Source organism: Eleutherodactylus coqui, chromosome 1 (assembly GCF_035609145.1).
Source record: "Eleutherodactylus coqui strain aEleCoq1 chromosome 1, aEleCoq1.hap1, whole genome shotgun sequence".
In the NCBI taxonomy this organism is placed as follows: Eukaryota; Metazoa; Chordata; class Amphibia; order Anura; family Eleutherodactylidae; genus Eleutherodactylus; species Eleutherodactylus coqui.
The window spans coordinates 389,355,402-389,373,143 of record NC_089837.1 but is presented as its reverse complement, the minus strand read 5'-3'; the positions used below and the strand labels follow the sequence as shown (position 1 = coordinate 389,373,143).

At 41.9% G+C, this 17,742-nt stretch overlaps 1 protein-coding gene across 3 annotated transcripts in view; it reads left to right on the top strand.

Annotated features, from left to right (window-relative positions):
* ATP11A (ATPase phospholipid transporting 11A) overlaps nucleotides 1-9,174 on the top strand; it is a 157,946-nt gene extending 148,772 nt beyond the window's left edge. The window contains exons 29-30 of one of the 3 annotated variants that reach the window (XM_066579712.1): nucleotides 3,395-3,485; nucleotides 6,763-6,896. In XM_066579712.1, coding sequence (XP_066435809.1) covers nucleotides 3,395-3,463 — 69 coding nt within the window. In that variant the 3' untranslated portion in view covers nucleotides 3,464-3,485; nucleotides 6,763-6,896. Of the gene's footprint in view, nucleotides 1-3,394; nucleotides 3,486-6,762 lie in introns of all 3 variants that reach the window. The other 2 variants (XM_066579697.1, XM_066579706.1) reach the window with 2 other exon arrangements.
* Nucleotides 9,175-17,742: the final 8,568 nt, after the last annotated feature.

The following is a 17,742-nucleotide window of genomic DNA, read 5'->3' as shown; positions in this document are numbered from 1 at the left end:
GCCTTCCAGGATGTCTGCTATTGAAGAAAACATGGATCACAAAAATTGGCTATGTTCACACAAGGCAGATTTTCCTTTTGGATTCCAAATCAAAAATCTGTTGTAACGTACAATTCAAACCTGCCCTGTGTCAACACAGCATTTTGTTTTTACCTGCTGATCCCTTTGTTCCAGCGGATCAGTACATTATAGATAAAGTACATTTTAGAAGGCGTATGATAGCTGTAACAAAAGAACCAAGTTTGTCATTCTTTGCACCCCATGTTGAATTCACGCAGTACTTGGGTGTGTGTCGGTTAGTATTTAGTGGCTACCTGCCAGTATAATACATCAGGTCATGACCATTGCCAGTGGGAGTAGCAGGCTTGGCTGAAAACAACAGCAAAATCTTTGGAGGATTTATATGCCTTTCAGATCACTTTCATTTGTTTCTGCTTCTTATTTAGGACTTTGTTCAGCCACTGAGGCTGGTTGCTGCCATTTTTTTATTTTGTTCCTGAAAAATCTTTTCTGGGGGAAACTGGGCTTATCTTTTCTAACCTAGTGATAGGATCGTCTATCTCCTCTGAGTGAATGCAGGGTATCTCCCCACCTTGGGACTTACCTTTCAATCTCCAATCCTGCAGTTTTATTTTCTGTCAGGAAGCGGACTTATTTGTTCTCATTAATTGGTAGAACAGTCCACTTTCCTTCTATTTAAAGAGGGGTGAGTCTCGTTTTCGGGACTTACCGATCTCTTTATAGCTGACTTATTGATCCATAATTGATGGTTCCTGATGAGGCTGCGTTTATCGTAGCGGAAACGCGTCGAACCCAGTTAAGCATTTTTTCAGCAGTTGATGCACTGCACTTTGTGGCTATACATTGGCTTATAAGAACGCCATGTTGAGCCATAATGATTGACGATTGTCAGCTTAAAAAAAAAAAAATTTTTTTCTTCTTCGACTAGCCGTAAAAAGTGTATCTCATCCCAACCAAGAGACACAACCACGGCCTGTTGATGAAATTGACAGCATTCATCTTCATTGAATAGCTGTACTATCTGTTCACTATGATGGGAACAATCTAGCTAGTTCCATTGAGCCAAACTTAAATACTCTGTCTCAAGTTGTATACGATATTAAACTTGAGAAGTATCGGGAATTCCTGATTTCCCGATACTGTGTAACTATACACTTTTTTCAAGGGTGGCTCATTGGCTGTTCTTTCCCCAGAAGTTGCTAGGGGTTAGACATTTTAACATTTTTTGTTTGTGTGTCTGTAAGCTAGGACTTTGACTAAACAGAATCCTTTTTATGTAAGACTGTAATTAAAAGTTACGTTTTAGAGTTACCTGAGAACCCTCACTGTGACGAAATAAAGAATTATCCAGGTGTTCGCCCTGCTACTGCGAAACCCCTTATTTAGGACTTTGTGTCTATCTTGCAAAAAATGTGCTGAAGCACTAAAGTTATATCACTTTTCATGCTTGCTTTAAAAAATTAACTAACTTCATGCTGTAGATCACCAACACTAAGCTGACCTCTTGGTTGCACTAAAATTTGTAGCTTCCATTTCACTTTCCAAAAAAAAAAAAAAAAGGGAAAACTTTTTTTGGAAACCAAGTGTCTGCACTCAGCAACAGGCTCTACCACCCTCACTTACTGTACAGCATGGACAGCCGCAGCAGTTATGGTTAGGAAGGCTGGATAGATGACAAGACAGCACCATGTTACACGGGGTGCATATACTGTATATGCAGGTCTTCCCTCTTATTCACACTGCAACAAGTTCATTAAACAGCACAAAACACTATTAACCCTACAGAGTTGCACTTTATGATCCTGAACCTAGATATAGAGCAGGGGTCCCCAACTCCAGTCCTCAGGGACCACCAACAGGTCATGTTTTCAGGCTATCCTATAGTAAGAACACCTGTGGCAATGTCTGAGGCACCGACAATAATTACATCACCTGTGCAATACCAAGGAGATCCTGAAAACATGACCTGTTGGCGGTCCCTGAGGACTGGAGTTGGGGAACACTGGTGTAGATGTTCCACCAATTCAGGAATGCTTCCACTATCATATGTTTGGTCTATATGGGTGATATTCATGAAAAATCATGGATAGTTTGATAAAAAAGGAGAGATAAATATAGAAAAAGATATAGTAGTCTAGAGAAATGTTATTTTTGCATGTTTTTTTACATTAAACTATACAATTACCGTCATTTAAATATGCTGTGAACATGCAAATCTAATCAGATTTTTAAAGTCTAGTTTTAAAAGCTTATATTCTTAGGACAAGCTTGCACAAGCTTAAATTCACTGTGTATAATGCGCACGATGTACGCATGTGTAATACACTGTAAATGGAGTCCATTCATGGTCATTATTGCAAGGCTTGTATAAAGAGTCTAACATTGACTTTAGGTATTGCTGCCTTCCAATAGGTGGCGCTGTGGGGGTATTGTTCTATCTACCTTATTTGGAGTCACCCAAAGCACATTGATTTTCATTGACCCACTCACACTAGCGTTTTTTATTGCATTTACTCGTAAATGAACGCAGCATGTTCTATTTGACCACATATTACGCATTATAGAGCCCTATAGCTTTATGGATGCATAATAAATGCTGTACGTATGCAATTACATTGTGTATGTGTGGTGTTTATAACATCATCTAACTACCATGTTTCTAGAAGACAGTGGCCACATAAAAATGCGTCTCTTGCAAAATAGTAAAATATTGCTTTCACACCGTACTAAAATATAGCTGACATATCGAATATATACAGAAGTAAAATTCCAGTAGTGCTTATGAGACCCCGGTGGCTGGGACCCCTCCTCCAATATTTATTTTCCATAACTCTAATGTCCCTAGTTTTAACATGCATAATCATCAACCTGATTCAATATGAGAATTAAAAAGAACTAACAATAACCCTTAACACCAAGGTAGCTGTGGACCAATCATCAAGGACCTTACATGCTGACCCTTTGGCAAAATTTACACTAATTAAGTATAGGGGTTTTTTTTTGGTATGTACAAGATTTAAAGGCGTTTTCCCAGGACTTAAAATTGCTCCACAACCACTCAGTACTTCTGGTTGCTGCTGACCAGGACATGTGATTGCTGCAGCCAATCACTGGCCACAACTGCAACCTTCTATAGCCAGTGATTGGCTGCTGCAGTCACATGTCCTGGTCAGCATGAATCAGTAAGTGCAGAGTGGTTATGGAGTCATTTTAAGTTGTGGGAAAAGCCCTTTAAAGAGCATCAGGTAGGGTTCAGAAGAGAATCTGCTTGGTGCAAGTTGTTAATAAGATTGTCCATACAGCCATGTGGATACAAATATACAGCATACCCTCATGCATGTTCAGATCTTAGTGTTTTTCCTCATCCTTACAGAAGATATTGAAACAAAATGTGGACATACAAAGGAGGCTTCTGGAAGATTCCAGTGCTGTTGACAGATAAGTTCAACAAAAACTCTGACTAGGTAACCATTCTACATAGGTGTGACCATGGTGCGTTCTGTATGTTCCTTCTGGTGTGCTAAAACTGGACATTTCTCCTCCAAACGTTTTGCTGTGAGTGCCATCTGTATTCACCAACATGTTATGCTACTTCATGATGTGTATTCAGTGTCTGACCATAATCAGAAGAAAGTGGCCACGTATAGTGTATCTCTTGCACAATATTAGACTAAATCTTCCTATGGACCTTATAAATTTTGGGAAAATACATAAGTCAAGAAAAAACTGGGTAAAAACCTACCTGGAAACCATCAAAAAGCTGCTGTTGACAGATCCATTTGTCACTATCTAGTTCTTGAGATGTATAATGCTGCCATGCGTTCAATGGCCTGGGTTTCTAATTCCCTATTAATCCCTTAATATAGAAGTAGCACAGTTCATTTCAACATCTATACCCAAATCAACCATGAAAAATATTGTTTATGGTTAGATCTAGCCCATAATTATGGACTTTGCATTCGTTAAAAGATGTTTTTATCCTCCGATATTGCAGGCCGAATACGCTGAGGAACGTGCACCGCAGAATTTTGGGCGCATAATCCACAGCGTTTTGAAGTCCCAGCTAAATGAATGACTTTTGGTGATTTTTCGTCTACACAGATCAGAAATATCCGCTGTGTAATTGTGCTTGCAGAGCGGATTTTAGCGTTGCAGATAAGTAGTGTATAAGCTGTGTTACCTGCTTATTTCTGCGGCAGAATTTAACATAGAGGTAACATAAAAGCCAAATCCCCAAGTGCCTCTGCAAGAGTTGGTTGCATTATGGGTTGTGGTGCAGATCCCAATGTAAAGTCTCACTGTTCCTCCAATGACAAAGCCGAGTAAGATAAATGAATGGAACGCGCGCTGAAAAATCCACTGGGTATGTGGAAGGATCTCTGTGTGGTGAGTGGCTGCTTCTGAGGCTTCAGTGTCTTCCCTGATGTCAGTAGAGATAGGCCGGCTGCACATGGGCGGATTTGCAGTGTCCACCTCCAGATTCTGCAGCAAATACCGTCCATAGTATGCTATGGCAAAACGCGATTTCCTCTACATGAGCAGAAATCGATTGCGATTTTCCGCTCACAGGGGGAGGAATCACAACATGCTCCATTTCTGTGTGGATTCCGCACGAACGGCTTCCATTGAAGTCGATGGAAGGCGGCCCTTTTGCAATGATCTTGCAGAAAGGTCACAAATTTTGCGTCCTCACTTAGCGACGACGCAGGAAAAGCTGGGATAAAAAAAAAAAGAAAAACCTGTACTGTGCATGTTCAATGGCTCACCATGCGGACCATCTACAGTACAGCCGGCAAAAGAAAAAGCAGGTATGCACTGATGCAGGCTAGGCACAGGGTCGGCTTCTGCATGCAGAATCCAACCCGCCTGTGTGCAGGTGGCCATACTGAGCAATTACAGTATCACTGTCTTAACCGGGGCACTTTAATAACCATAGAGAAATTTGTTGTATCTGCATTGGCCTGCCTGTTAGCAGCACCACTTTCAACTGCATCTGCATCCTCAGGATGTGGATAGAGTGGAAAAGTATTGTGGAGCAGGAAGAAATCACCTGTAGGAGCTATGACAAGAATAAAAAAACAAGATATACTCACCACCTTGCATGCCCCCTGCCACTGCATTCCCTGTGATCTCCGTTCAAGTGGTCACATGCCCATCAATGGGTGTTACCTCTACGGCCAATCACCAGTCCAGGAGAAGACTTTTGGGTAGTGCAGCTTGCTGGATTGGCTGATAAACGTTTGGTGGGGTGACAATACAAGGGGGACCCATTTATGACACCCATGCACTAGTCCCACTAAAGTATTATAGGAGCCCTTTGTCCCACTCTCATCACAGCAGCGACCTCAGGAGCTGCTGCTTACCACACCAAGGTTCCCTCCATATACCCAGTGCAGCAGAGAAGAAAGCAAGATTAAAAAGGTATGACAACCCTGAAATATTTACTGAGGGGGACTGGACACAGAAGGGCTCCTCAATAGAAACAGCAGGTGGCGCTATTCTAACGTTAGTCCTGGAATATCTGGGATGGAAACATGCATTTTAATAATTGTAAAGACAAAAAAAGTTTATGGGCTGGATTTAACTGGAAACAATGGGGCAGATTTATGAAAAAAAGTCGAAAAGAAAAACTGTCTTATCTGCTCAGCTTTGAATCAATCGCAGCTTCATTTTACCAGAGCAGAATAAAAAAATAATGCTGCACCATGATTGGTTGCGAGGGGCAAGTAAGACATTTTTTCTTTTAGACAGTTTCATAAAGCTCCCTCAATATTCTTCATGGCAAAACCTCTTTAAAGCGACCCTTCAGTCCTGGACAAACAAAGATGGCCACATCACTTCTCTGACTCCCTGATGCACACTTTTCACTAGTATACATCATTAATCTAAGACACCACACCTGTTTTGATTGCTCTTGTGGACAGCAGTATATAATGTCTTACGCTGCTTTCAAGCAGCCGAGAATATGGCGTGAGATTTGTGCATTGTGAGATACACTAATATGAACCCCATTCCTTTGAACGGGAGCATTGCGGCATTGGTAAAAAAAATCACAGCACGTCTTATCTTTGCGTGTTCCCTCAGAATGCCTCTCATCGCCCATTGTTTTCAATGTGGCCGGCAAAGCATCGCACGGCATGCAAGATGCACATGAGTGTGATGCAAGGTTTCGAATTGGGAAAAACTACACAATCCTCCGACGCGGCTTTTAGGATCACCACTTACTTGAAATGATGCAAGGAGTTTTTAACACAAACTCCTCACATCAGTGGGGGAATCACACATTGGGCTGAGTTTCATGGCCTGATGTCGCACTCGCCTGGGTTAAATTGGCCTTAGACTACACAGTTTGCATCAGGTAGTCAAAAAAGCAGTGTGGTCATCATTGTTTGTCCAGGACCGGAGGGTCACTTTAAGCACTCGTACATCTACTTTTATGCCTATGGGTTAATGGGCATAACTTACTCACACTTTAATGAGCTGAGCTGTCCTAGGTGCCTACTGGAACTAGAATCAAAACAGAGATAGAATGAGATCCATCACTAGGAGAGGTAGTAATTTTCTTCCTCTATTGGACAAGGTAAAAACTATTTTGCTGACTGTTTTCCCAATTTTTATGATAAAGGCTAATAATCTGATGCCTATGCCCTTGCAGTCTCGTCTTAATCTTTGATCTGTTCCATTGCCTACTATGATTGTGGAATAGTTACTGTGTCTTAAAGTTGTTCTATTTCTCAACAGAATGCTTCCAGCCTGTCTCAGGACCACATTTCTGAGTTCACACCTCTAGCCTCCATGCAGAGCCCAAACTACCAAAGCAACGAGTTCAACAGTGCTGCGGCCAGCAGGTCTAACTATTATTCTAAAAAAGTCATGCTCACTCACTGGCAAGGCAATGATTATTTCAAACTCCCATCCCTCTTTGGCTATTCCAATACCCGCTATAGCTCCAGCACGGGCTCATACCTCAGCAGGTCAGGCTTGGAAACATCCGTGTGACCCATCACCACTGCAAGCCTTTACAAACTCATTTGATTTGATTTTGTACTTTGGGAGATGCAGCAAAATGATTGTCTAGTAAGACTGTAGCCTCCTTGCTGCCTGACCATAGGAGTAAGTGCTCCTCCCCTGACCATAGGAGTAAGTGCTCCTCCCCTGCTCGTAGGAGTAAGTGCTCCTCTCCTGCCCCATGGGGATCATGGGGATTTTTTTTAAACCCTGCAGCAAAGAACAATTAGCACAGTCTGGTACTGTGTGACGGATACATTGTACATTTCCCCGTCCAGAGAATTATGTGTTTATTGTTTATGTCTGCTTTCATTGTTTTCTACTACTGACTAGTGTGGATTATTTCTACTACATATTGTAGTCAAGAAGTTGATATTTGATGGAGCACAATACGTCATCTAACTGAAGATCTTCCTTTCTCTTTCTCTCCTCTGCTGGTACCAAAAGAACATGCTGGTGTTTCTCTTGTGCTCATTTCTTTTCAAGAAACTCTGTCTAATGCTGATTTCATTGTAAGTTGCCAAATCTGTCCATGTAATTCCTGTGTTCTCCCACTAGTTCCCCCAGGACCTCCAAGATGTGTGCCGTGTCCTGTGTCATCCACTGTTTCTTATTAGCCGTGCATATTTAGAAGTACTGTTACTTTGGGACATTGCTGAAAACATATCATCTGTATAAAATACAAGAAGGAAAAAAAACTGATATAGCGCAAAATACATTTTACATGTTGTGTAAAAATATCTTCGCTGAAGTCATACATTTGGATTATGTTTAAAGATGTAGCAGAGGTGAATTGGTCAGGTTTCGGGGAATACAGTGCTACGCCAGGATTAAATGACCATTTCCAACTTGCTACATCTATAGTTTATTACTTTCCCTCTCCACACCGTAGTACTGTATGTAGTAAACCAGTCGGATGTTGTGAGAACCTCTTATATGTTACGGGCAATACAAGGTTAAATCTGTAGAGAGGATACAATACCTGCAAGATAACGGGGAATAAAGCAAAAGGTCCTTTTGATTGCACAATGTAACGTACATCTAGATATAAGGAATTACAGGCCCGTGATTTCACCACATATTACGCATATGATGCACAATCGCGTGATACGTGGTGAATAGAGTCAATGATAGTACATGGATTTTCATTGATCCATTCACATTAGCATGTAGATACGCGCATTAAAAAATTGCAGCATGCTCTATTTGGACAGCCCAATATTTTTGTATGGGTAATGCGTGCAATGCTGTCCATACGCAATACATTGCATATGGGCAATGATGCGTATACAGCGCCGCTAGGAGAAACAAGTCACACTACACATGACAGCATGCCTGAAATACGCTGTCATGCACAGTGCATTCGCCATATGGAGCGATAGCCCGCTCACACAGGCCAGTACAATGCTGCATGATCCACGCAGCATTTTATGCCCACGGTCGTGTGAATGAGCCCTTAACGTAATGTGTACACAAACACACATCTGTGGATGAGCTCCAAGGATCTGCTCTCAGGACCAAATCCGGGCCGGAGGTTCCGTCAGAGATCCGGCTCAAAATACCAGATCAAAAAGCGCTGCATGCAGCACTCTGATCAAAAGCCGGTGGAAAGCGGACGGACCCCATTATAGTCAGTGGGTCTGGTGCTGTTCGGTTCTGACCTATGACAGAGCCATTTGACCGTGAGGATTCCCCTTTCCTGTTCCCTGAACGGGTCAGGAAAAGGGAACCCCGAGCGCGGATGTGAAACCACCCTAACGTCACATTACATCTGCACAATGGAATATAGAAATTGTAAGCATCTTGTTTCCTCTCTTAAATTTCCTTTATTGTCAGATCCCCAGAATACTCCCCTGGTTTAATCCAGACAACCATATTCTGGCTCCCTTACAATATACATTTAGTGTTGAGGACAGCCTCGGATCCATTCTGCACAAAGCACGGGAAGCTTTTCCAAAGATTTTTTCCGGGGAAGGTTTCCATGCTTTATATCAACAGGATTCAAAACCGTTCTAGGCATTAAATATTTGGCCCTAATGCGACTAAACCGAGATACAACAAGAGATATGATGTAATTGATGTGTAATTTCTGTGCAGCTGAAAATTATTTTTCACAACATCTTAATAAAAATGTATTTTCATGGATATTTTTTCATGAAAATTTTTTCGTACCATTTCTTAATATTTTCCAACAGAAATTTATTTCTTATAAGTAATGCGTGTTCCCTGGTCAAGAGTTCTTATTGCAATAGAATTTCTTAAATAGTTTCTGAAATAATTTCTCAGTATATTATTTGTAGCTCCAATTCTTGTATGTCTGACCTCTGGTGGCCCACAGTCACTGCTACAGTAGATCAACCACACTGAAAACGGAGAGACGTTGTTCCCGTTGAACTCAATGGAATCTGTTGGCTCGGTATTCTCTCACCCAGTGGCCTTCAGAACTCTGACACTAAGGGCCCAGGTGTATTTTATGGCCCTATTTCTTACTGACCGAATACAGACATGAAGTATAAAATAATAATTGGAGTGATCATATGAAGGCTTAGATGACAAAGCTTTATATGACCCAAAGTAATATTGTGTTGGGTGGAAGATTGGAGCCAAAGCTGTTTTTGGTGCCTAATACTATAAGCAGACCCAATGTGTATGATAAACATTATATCGCCTAATGGAAAGTAATATTTGTTCAAGTCTCTCAGCAGTGAAACACTGGTACCTGGGTTCATGGCACATGCCGGTCTGTCCATCATTCATTGCAGTTTTGTAGAAGCTACTAGAGTTTGTCATTCTGAGCTGAATATTCCCACTATTGCTGTAGTTGACCATTCCTTTCTGTAAAGTAAGTACACTATTTCTCACTTCATTTGCAAATAAGGAGTCTAACATTGACTTACAGGAATGCTGCCTACCAATAGGTGGCGCTGCAGAGGTATTGTTTCTTCTTCCTTATTTGCATAACTCTCCTCACTCACTCACCTTCTTGGGGATCTCCCTAGGGAAAAGATAGCATTCCTGACTCACTTCATTTGAAATTGTATTTACAAATAATAGCACACATACCAGAAATTTATATATATATATATTCAATTTAATTAACAATAGCACCATGACTAGATGTATGCATATTCATAATGCCTAGGAGGACCCCGTAAAGAAGGAACCACAACAGTATTGTCTCTTGAAATGCTTGGTGTGTTCCTTTTGATATGGTAAGCTGAGGTCCTAGTCACGGAGGCAGGCTGTGCAGGCTTCTCCCCGCCTGCAACATGCGGACTGACAGATTTCTCCCTATACACAAAAGAGAAGAGAGCTGTCAGTCTGCATGATGTGGGTGGGAAAAGCCGACACAGTCCAAGTCACACGTCATGAACCTGGTGACAGAATCTCTTTAAGATGAGAGGCTTATTCTTGTTAGGCTCTGTGGAGATGTGATGTCTTTGCTTTTGTGTCTACAGCGCTTAAAAACTTACATTCGGTATGATACTGTACTTGATACAGAGGCTTACGGAAAATGTTAGCAACAAGAACAAAACATGTTGGATCTCCTGTATCAGAGCAAACATCTGAACTAGTTTTGTTGCATATGGCATGTTTAGTATAAGATTGCCAGTTAAACAGAAACTTGCAACATACTATAAGAGTATTGTAAATAAAAACATATCTGCAGGCCCAAGAGGCCGTCCCCAGATGACAACTCCGCTACGAAATAAAGCAGACCTGGTGATTAGCTGGTGGCCACAGGTGCCACTTTTGAGCTCCCGGTGGCCGTCTGCTAAGTTATACCAAGCATACCTCTACAAAATAATATGACATGGCGAACATTTAAGTAAATGACCATCCTGTAATACCAGTGTGAGATCTGCTGATACTTGGCAGCTCTTGGTTCTGGCATGTAGATGGAGGCTGAAAGAAGGGGAGCCCCACTAAGACATATGGCCATAGGTTGTATTAGTGGGTCATGCTTTTTTAAATTCTTCATTACCATGTATTTCTGAATTGCAGCACTATAGCTGTGGGTAGACAAATGTTATGGGTAGACAAACGCATTTAAAGAAGCATTTCACAGGGTAAGGTATGGGGAAGTTGCAGCATTGAAGAATTTATAATCCGAATGGGGAAGATAAATCAAGTTATTGTATTGGTTAGATAAGGCGTAGAAAACGTTAAACTTATTGGCCACTTTATATTTGTTACAAAATCCTATTTCAAATTTGCTACTTTACAGTATTAACTAATCCAACGGCTAGTCATGCCGGTTTGGAGTAGGTAATCCTTCTCACAGGTTCCCTTTAAAAGTGGATCATATCAAATAAAATTAGCAAGGCCACTATTACACGAGCGCTGGCACTCATGTTTTCAAGACAGTTGTTAAAGGGGTTGTCCCGAGGCAGCAAGTGGGTCTGTACACTTCTGCATGGCCATAATAATGCACTTTGTAATGTACATTGTGCATTAATTATGAGCCATGCAGAAGTTATAAAAAGTTTTATACTTACCTGTTCCGTTGCTGGCGTCCTCGTCTCCATGGTGCCGACTAATTTTCGCCCTCCGATGGCCAAATTAGCCGCGCTTGCGCAGTCCGGGTCTTCTGCAGTCTTCTATGGGGCTCCGTGTAGCTCCGTGTAGCTCCGCCCCGTCACGTGCCGATTCCAGCCAATCAGGAGGCTGGAATCGGCAATGGACCGCACAGAAGAGCTGCGGTCCACGGAGGAAGAGGCCATCTTCAGCGGTGAGTAGAGAAGTCACCGGAGCGCGGGGATTCAGGTAAGCGCTCCGGTGAGCTTTCTTTACCTCCCTGCATCGGGGTTGTCTCGCGCCGAACGGGGGGGGGGTTGAAAAAAAAAAAAACCCGTTTCGGCGCGGGACAACCCCTTTAATAGCACTAATTGCTTGGCGTAACCTTCGCTTACAGATGCCGCCTGGCAATTGTCGGGAAAACATGGGTGCTAGTGGTAGTCTCAAGCACTGGGGTAACCGTAACCTAATAGGTGCACTCTGAATCTTAACTCAGGATGTCAATAGACGACAGCAAATAAAAGAGCCTCACATTTTTAGCAGAACTACTTTCAAGTTATCCGGAACACATTGCTATTGGAAACTCCACATTAATGAGCCTTGATCCGAAGCCAAACTCCCTCTGAGACGAGGAGGATGGGAAACACAAGCCTGCGAGAGTGAAGTACTGCTTCTCAAGGAATTAAAAATTCTACTTGAAGTGCGTTCACATGTAGTGCAATAGGTGCAGATATTCTTTGCCACCTTAGAAACTCATTAACTTATAAAGTAATGTGCATTAGGGATTCTGATATCTGAAAGCATCCATTCTATCACAGTAAATCTTATTTCACAAGACATGAGAAGATCAAAAAGGTCCTTGTTAACAGTACTCAGCAGTCATAGGTCCAGCATCTCTAATAAAATATGGGTTTTCAGCTATTTTAACTTGGTAGAACACAAATTTTTATCAGCGCTTCACAGAAATAAAAATAATCAGGCATTACAGAGTAAGGGTGCATTCAGACGACCATATACGACGTCTCTCTGCAGGGGAAGGAGGCTGGAAGAGCCAGAAGCAGTGCTCTGAGCTCCCGACCCCTCTCTGCCTCCTCTCTCCACCCCTCTGCACTATTTGCAATGAGAGGAGGCGGGACAGGGGTGGAGCTAAATTCTGGGAATTAGCTCCGCCCCATCCCACCTCTCCTCATTGAAAATAGTGCAGGGGGCTGGAGAGGAGGCAGAGGGGGGGGGGGGGCGGGAGCTCAGAGCACTGCTCCCGCCTCTTCCAGCCTCCTCCCCTGCAGAGAGAAACGCCGTATATCGGCCGGCGTGAATACCCAGACGATATCTGGTCGTCTGAATGTGCCCTAATAAAGTAGTTCAGAATTCAAACAGGAGTGAGGGCCCTGTTCACAAGAACTTACAATCTATAAAGCTGCATGATCTAGTCACCCAGCCAGTATCTGTGTATGCAGATATAAAGTGCATTAGGGCGCACAAAATGTGGAGGTAATGTTGAATGAAGGAATGAGATTGTGAAAAATAATAGTAATAAAAGGGCAATAGTCAGTTTATGAAAGGTGATAGACCTTCCCAAAAAGATGCATTTTTAAGGGCACATTTAAAACTCTGGATGTCGGTGAAGTAATCTGATTTTCGGTGGGCGCGGGAGACTTTTGTGGTGGTGCAGCACATAAAAAGTCTTGAAGGTGGCACTAATAATATATGACAACAAAGATGAGTCCAGCTGCTGCATTCAGGATAGGTTGGAGGAGAGTTTAGTGAGGGGAAGATTGACTAGTAATGAGTTATAGTAATCAAGATGACAATGAATCAAAGCAACAATAACAATTCTATCTATTTTCACAGTAGAAAAAAAAAAATAAGAGGGCGGATTTGGGAGAGGTTTTGAGGTGCAGCAGCTGACATGAGTGTGCAAGTGAGATCGGGGGAGCCGTGCAGGTGTCATGCTGTAGCATTACGTCATACTGCAGGAGCGATCAAAGCATCGCATGTTGTAGTCCCCCAGGGGGCTTAAAAGTAAAGTAAAAAAAGATCAATAAAGTTTTTTTAATTGCAAGAAGAAAGTAATAAAAGTTTAAATCACCCCCCTTTTGCCATATCTGTAATTAAAAAATCGAAATCATAAAATAAAAATACATATTTGGTATCGCTGCGTCCGTAAAAGTCTGATCTATCAAAGTAGTGCATTATTTTTCCCGCATGGTGTACGTTGACTGAAAAAAATAATAAAGAACGCCAGAAATGCACTTTCAGTCACCCTGTCTCCCAGAAAAAAATGCAATAAAAAGCGATCAAAAAGTCGTATGCATTCCGAATTAGTACTACTAACGCAAACTACAGGATGTCCCGCAGAAAATGAGTCCTCTCACAACTACGTCGATGGAAAAATAAAAAAGTTATTGCGCGCACAAGATGACGGCAGAAAATAATTTTAAAAAATTAAATGTCTTTTGAATAGAAAAAAAGAGTAGTATAGTAAGAAAAAAACTATACAAGTTTGGTATCGTAGTAATCGTACTGACCCATAGAATAAAGTTATCATGTCGCTTTTGTTGCGTTTGGGCGCCGTAGAAACAAGACGCACCGAAAGATGGCAGAATGTCGTTTTTTTTTTTCATTTTACTCCACTTAGAACTTTTTAAAGGTTTTTCAGTACATTATATGGTACATGAAATAGCACCATTGAAAAATACAACTCGACCCGCAAAAAACAAGCCCTCATACAGTGTCCTCCATGGATAAATAAAGGAGTTATGATTATTTTAAAGGGGGGAGGAAAAAACAAAAATGGAAAAATTAAGGGGTTAAAGACATTGCATGGCACTCACATGCTGTGCAATGCGCAGGCGAGTGCAATGCTATGTTTCCTATTAAAGTCAATCGGAGTTTTACAGTGAAAATGCCTCACACCCGCGTAAAATGCACATTGCCACGTGTGATATTGGGCTCAGCTTTTTGATCGTGTATATGTAGCCTTATGGTAATACAATACACTGAAACGGACATATCAGATTTAGTGTGTTTCACATCTCGATTGGTTCCAACGGCCGGAGGTGCTGTCACAGATCCGGCTTCAAATACCAGAAGAAAAAACACTGCATGCAGCTGAGTGGAAAGTGAGCAGACCCCATTATAGTAAATGGGGTCTGCCCGGCGCTGTTCGGTTCCGTCCAGATGTGAAGCTGTTCAGGTGCAAGGATTTCCCGTTAGGAGCCAAACTAAAAGGGAGCCTGTACCGAACAGTCCCCCCGCAATGCAATTGTGAGGTGCCATTCCATTGAAATGAAGGCCTCCAGTGCTGTCATGGCTGATTGCCTATCAAGCCATGCCTGTGGTGTGGATTGATAGAATGCCTGTCATACTATGGTATTACATCATACTGCAGGAGCAATCAAACAATTGCAAGTTTAAGTCCTTTGTGGGGACTGAAAAAATGTAAAATGAATTTAAAAGAAAGCTAAACTTTTTAAATTATTAGAAAAAATAAAAGAAAGCAAAAGCAAAAAAAAAAACGGAAAACTTTTTTTGGTCACCCCATCTCTGAGAAAAAATGTAATAAAACGCAGTCAAAAAGTAATTTGTACTCCAAAATGGTACCAATAGAACCTACAGGACGTCCTGCAACAAGACGAGCCCTCACACAACTACGTTGACATAACAATTAAAACGTTCTCGAGGTCAGAAGATGGTGGCAGAAAATAATTGTATTTTTTCTGAAAATACTTTTGATTAATAGAGGTCCAGATGCCAAGACCCTTACTGATCGCTGACATAAAGGGGCAGAAGAGCTCAACTGAGAGCAGTGCCCCTTTGGCTGACATCATTCCTTTCCAGCTCTTCTCTGCAGCTGAAGATGGATGCATCTGTCTTCAGCTGCCAAGGAATGATGATGATCAAAGAGGTGCAGCCCTTGGAAGAACACTTCTGCTCCTTCATTTCAGCAATAAGTGTGGGTCTCCGCACTCGGACCTCCACTGATCAAAACTTTTTATAGAGTATGTTTAAAATTTGGAGAATTACTGAGTTAGAGGAAGAGAATGTATAGAAACATGGCTGATGGCGTCATCAACACCAGGAGTGCGATTGCTGTTTGAGGCCACTTCTACATGGGCGAACCAATGACAGCCAGCCCTTCCTGGAGACAGGGATTTTGATCTTCCAGTCCAGGAAGGGCTGGCAGAAGACTGAAGATGAGTGCTGGAGGTGAAGAGTAGACCTGCGCCGGAGCTGACGGTGCTTCTTAGGTGATGTTTTTTGTTTTTTTTACCACGCCTAGAGCTTCTTCTCGGGAGAGGGCTTATATTTCAACCCACCTCCCTCCCCGGAAATACTCGCACTTCTCGTGTCGCCCCTGTGGGGAAGTGGCACTATGCTTTTAATCGGGTAACCAATGAACCAGAAGGACCGGTATTTTTCCTAACACAACTGTACAATACTGTATTACTGATTCTCATAAGACCAAGTGCAGAACAGAAGAGACCGCTGATTCCGAGGATAGATGGTGATAGCTGTGAATTCTACTTTCAACATTCTATTTTGAGATGTCTTTCTGTGGGTTTATGTTTTATATACTTTCTATTAATGGCCTCCAACCTAATAAACATCTGATGATGGACGCCCCTTTACTTTCTGTAGGATCTTCTTTGCCATTCAAGATTTATTAATGATGTAGGATAAATTGGAAAAAGTACATTTCTTCACCAATATTTTTTCCTACATTAGAGTTAATGGGACTGCAGTACATAAGCAGAAATGCGGGTGTTAAATGGCATATGTTGTCATCTATCGCATTATGCACATCATTTCTGTTAGGCTAGTTCACACCACCAGTAGGTATTATGCTCCAGCGAGAGAGCAGAAAACAATAATGGAAACAAGCGGCGCCATAAGTATCTCATTGACGCTGTTCTGCCCTCCACTATGATGAAATGACATCTGGGATTTATGCCGGATCTGTGCTGGAGCTTCTGACATAGATATAAATTTAGCCTTACCTTGACTTGACCGAAATGATGGAGTTTCATTTTTACAGCTAATGTTATCGATTACAGTACAAGGAAATGTGTGAACTAACCTTATAGGGATTGTCTCATGAAAAATACTGTTTCTAATAAATCCAGACCATAATTATAAACAATTTTTACATTCCCACTCATAAAAAAATGTTTCTATCCCAGATATTCCAAGACTAATGTTAGAATAGCGCCATCTGCTGTTAGTATTGAAGAGCCTTTCTTTGTCCGCTCCACCACAGTAGACGTTTCAAGGTGGTCACACATACTCTGCAGTAATGCTGTCTCACTCACCACTTGCCCAACATCTCTTCTGACATCAGAGAAGACACAACAACCTCAGAAGCAGCCACTCACCACAGCAGGGATCCCTCCAAATACCCAGCGGAGCAGAGAGGGAAGCTGGCTGAGCATGGGAAGCAATTACTGAGGTGGACACAGAATAGAAACAGTAGGTGGCGCTAATGTAACATTAGTTCTGGAATATCTGTGGAGAGAAACATTTTAATGAATGTAAATACAAAAAAAACTTATGATTATGGACTGGAGTTATTTAGGCCTCATGTCCACGGGGAAAATTAGATCCGCTGCGGATTTGTAACGCGGATTTGGGCTGCGGATGCACTGTAATTGTCTTTTATTTTTCATGCGGGAGATCAATTGAGCTATGTGCTCTATGAGCTCCCGCACGCGTGATCCGCACTAAAATGGAGCATGTCCACTTTTTTTCATCCTCCAGAAATTTTTTAATTACCATCCGCGGGTATTTATCTACCTGCGGGTGGTCAATGCATTCCTAAGGGGCGCGGATCCGCGTGCGGGAAAAACGCTGCAGATTTTAATTCTTATTTTCCACGTAGACATGAGGCCTTAAAGACAGTATTTTTCACCAGACATCCCCTTTAGTGCAATTACAATTTTTTTCAGACTAGATGGACCACATTGCCTCTTTCTGCGTCAGTCTTCTGTTTCTAGTATCTCTGATGATGCACACTATAGTAAATTCACGGTGGCTGATGAATCCCAGTAGATGTAGTGCGTTAGGGACCTTTCACACGGGATGGAATTAGTCTGCACGGACATTTCTGCGTTGTAATGTTAGTGTTATGGGGCTTAAATTCCGAACCTTTAAAATCGGTGCTTCTTCAAAACTGCAAGATTAAATTCTGCAGCGGAA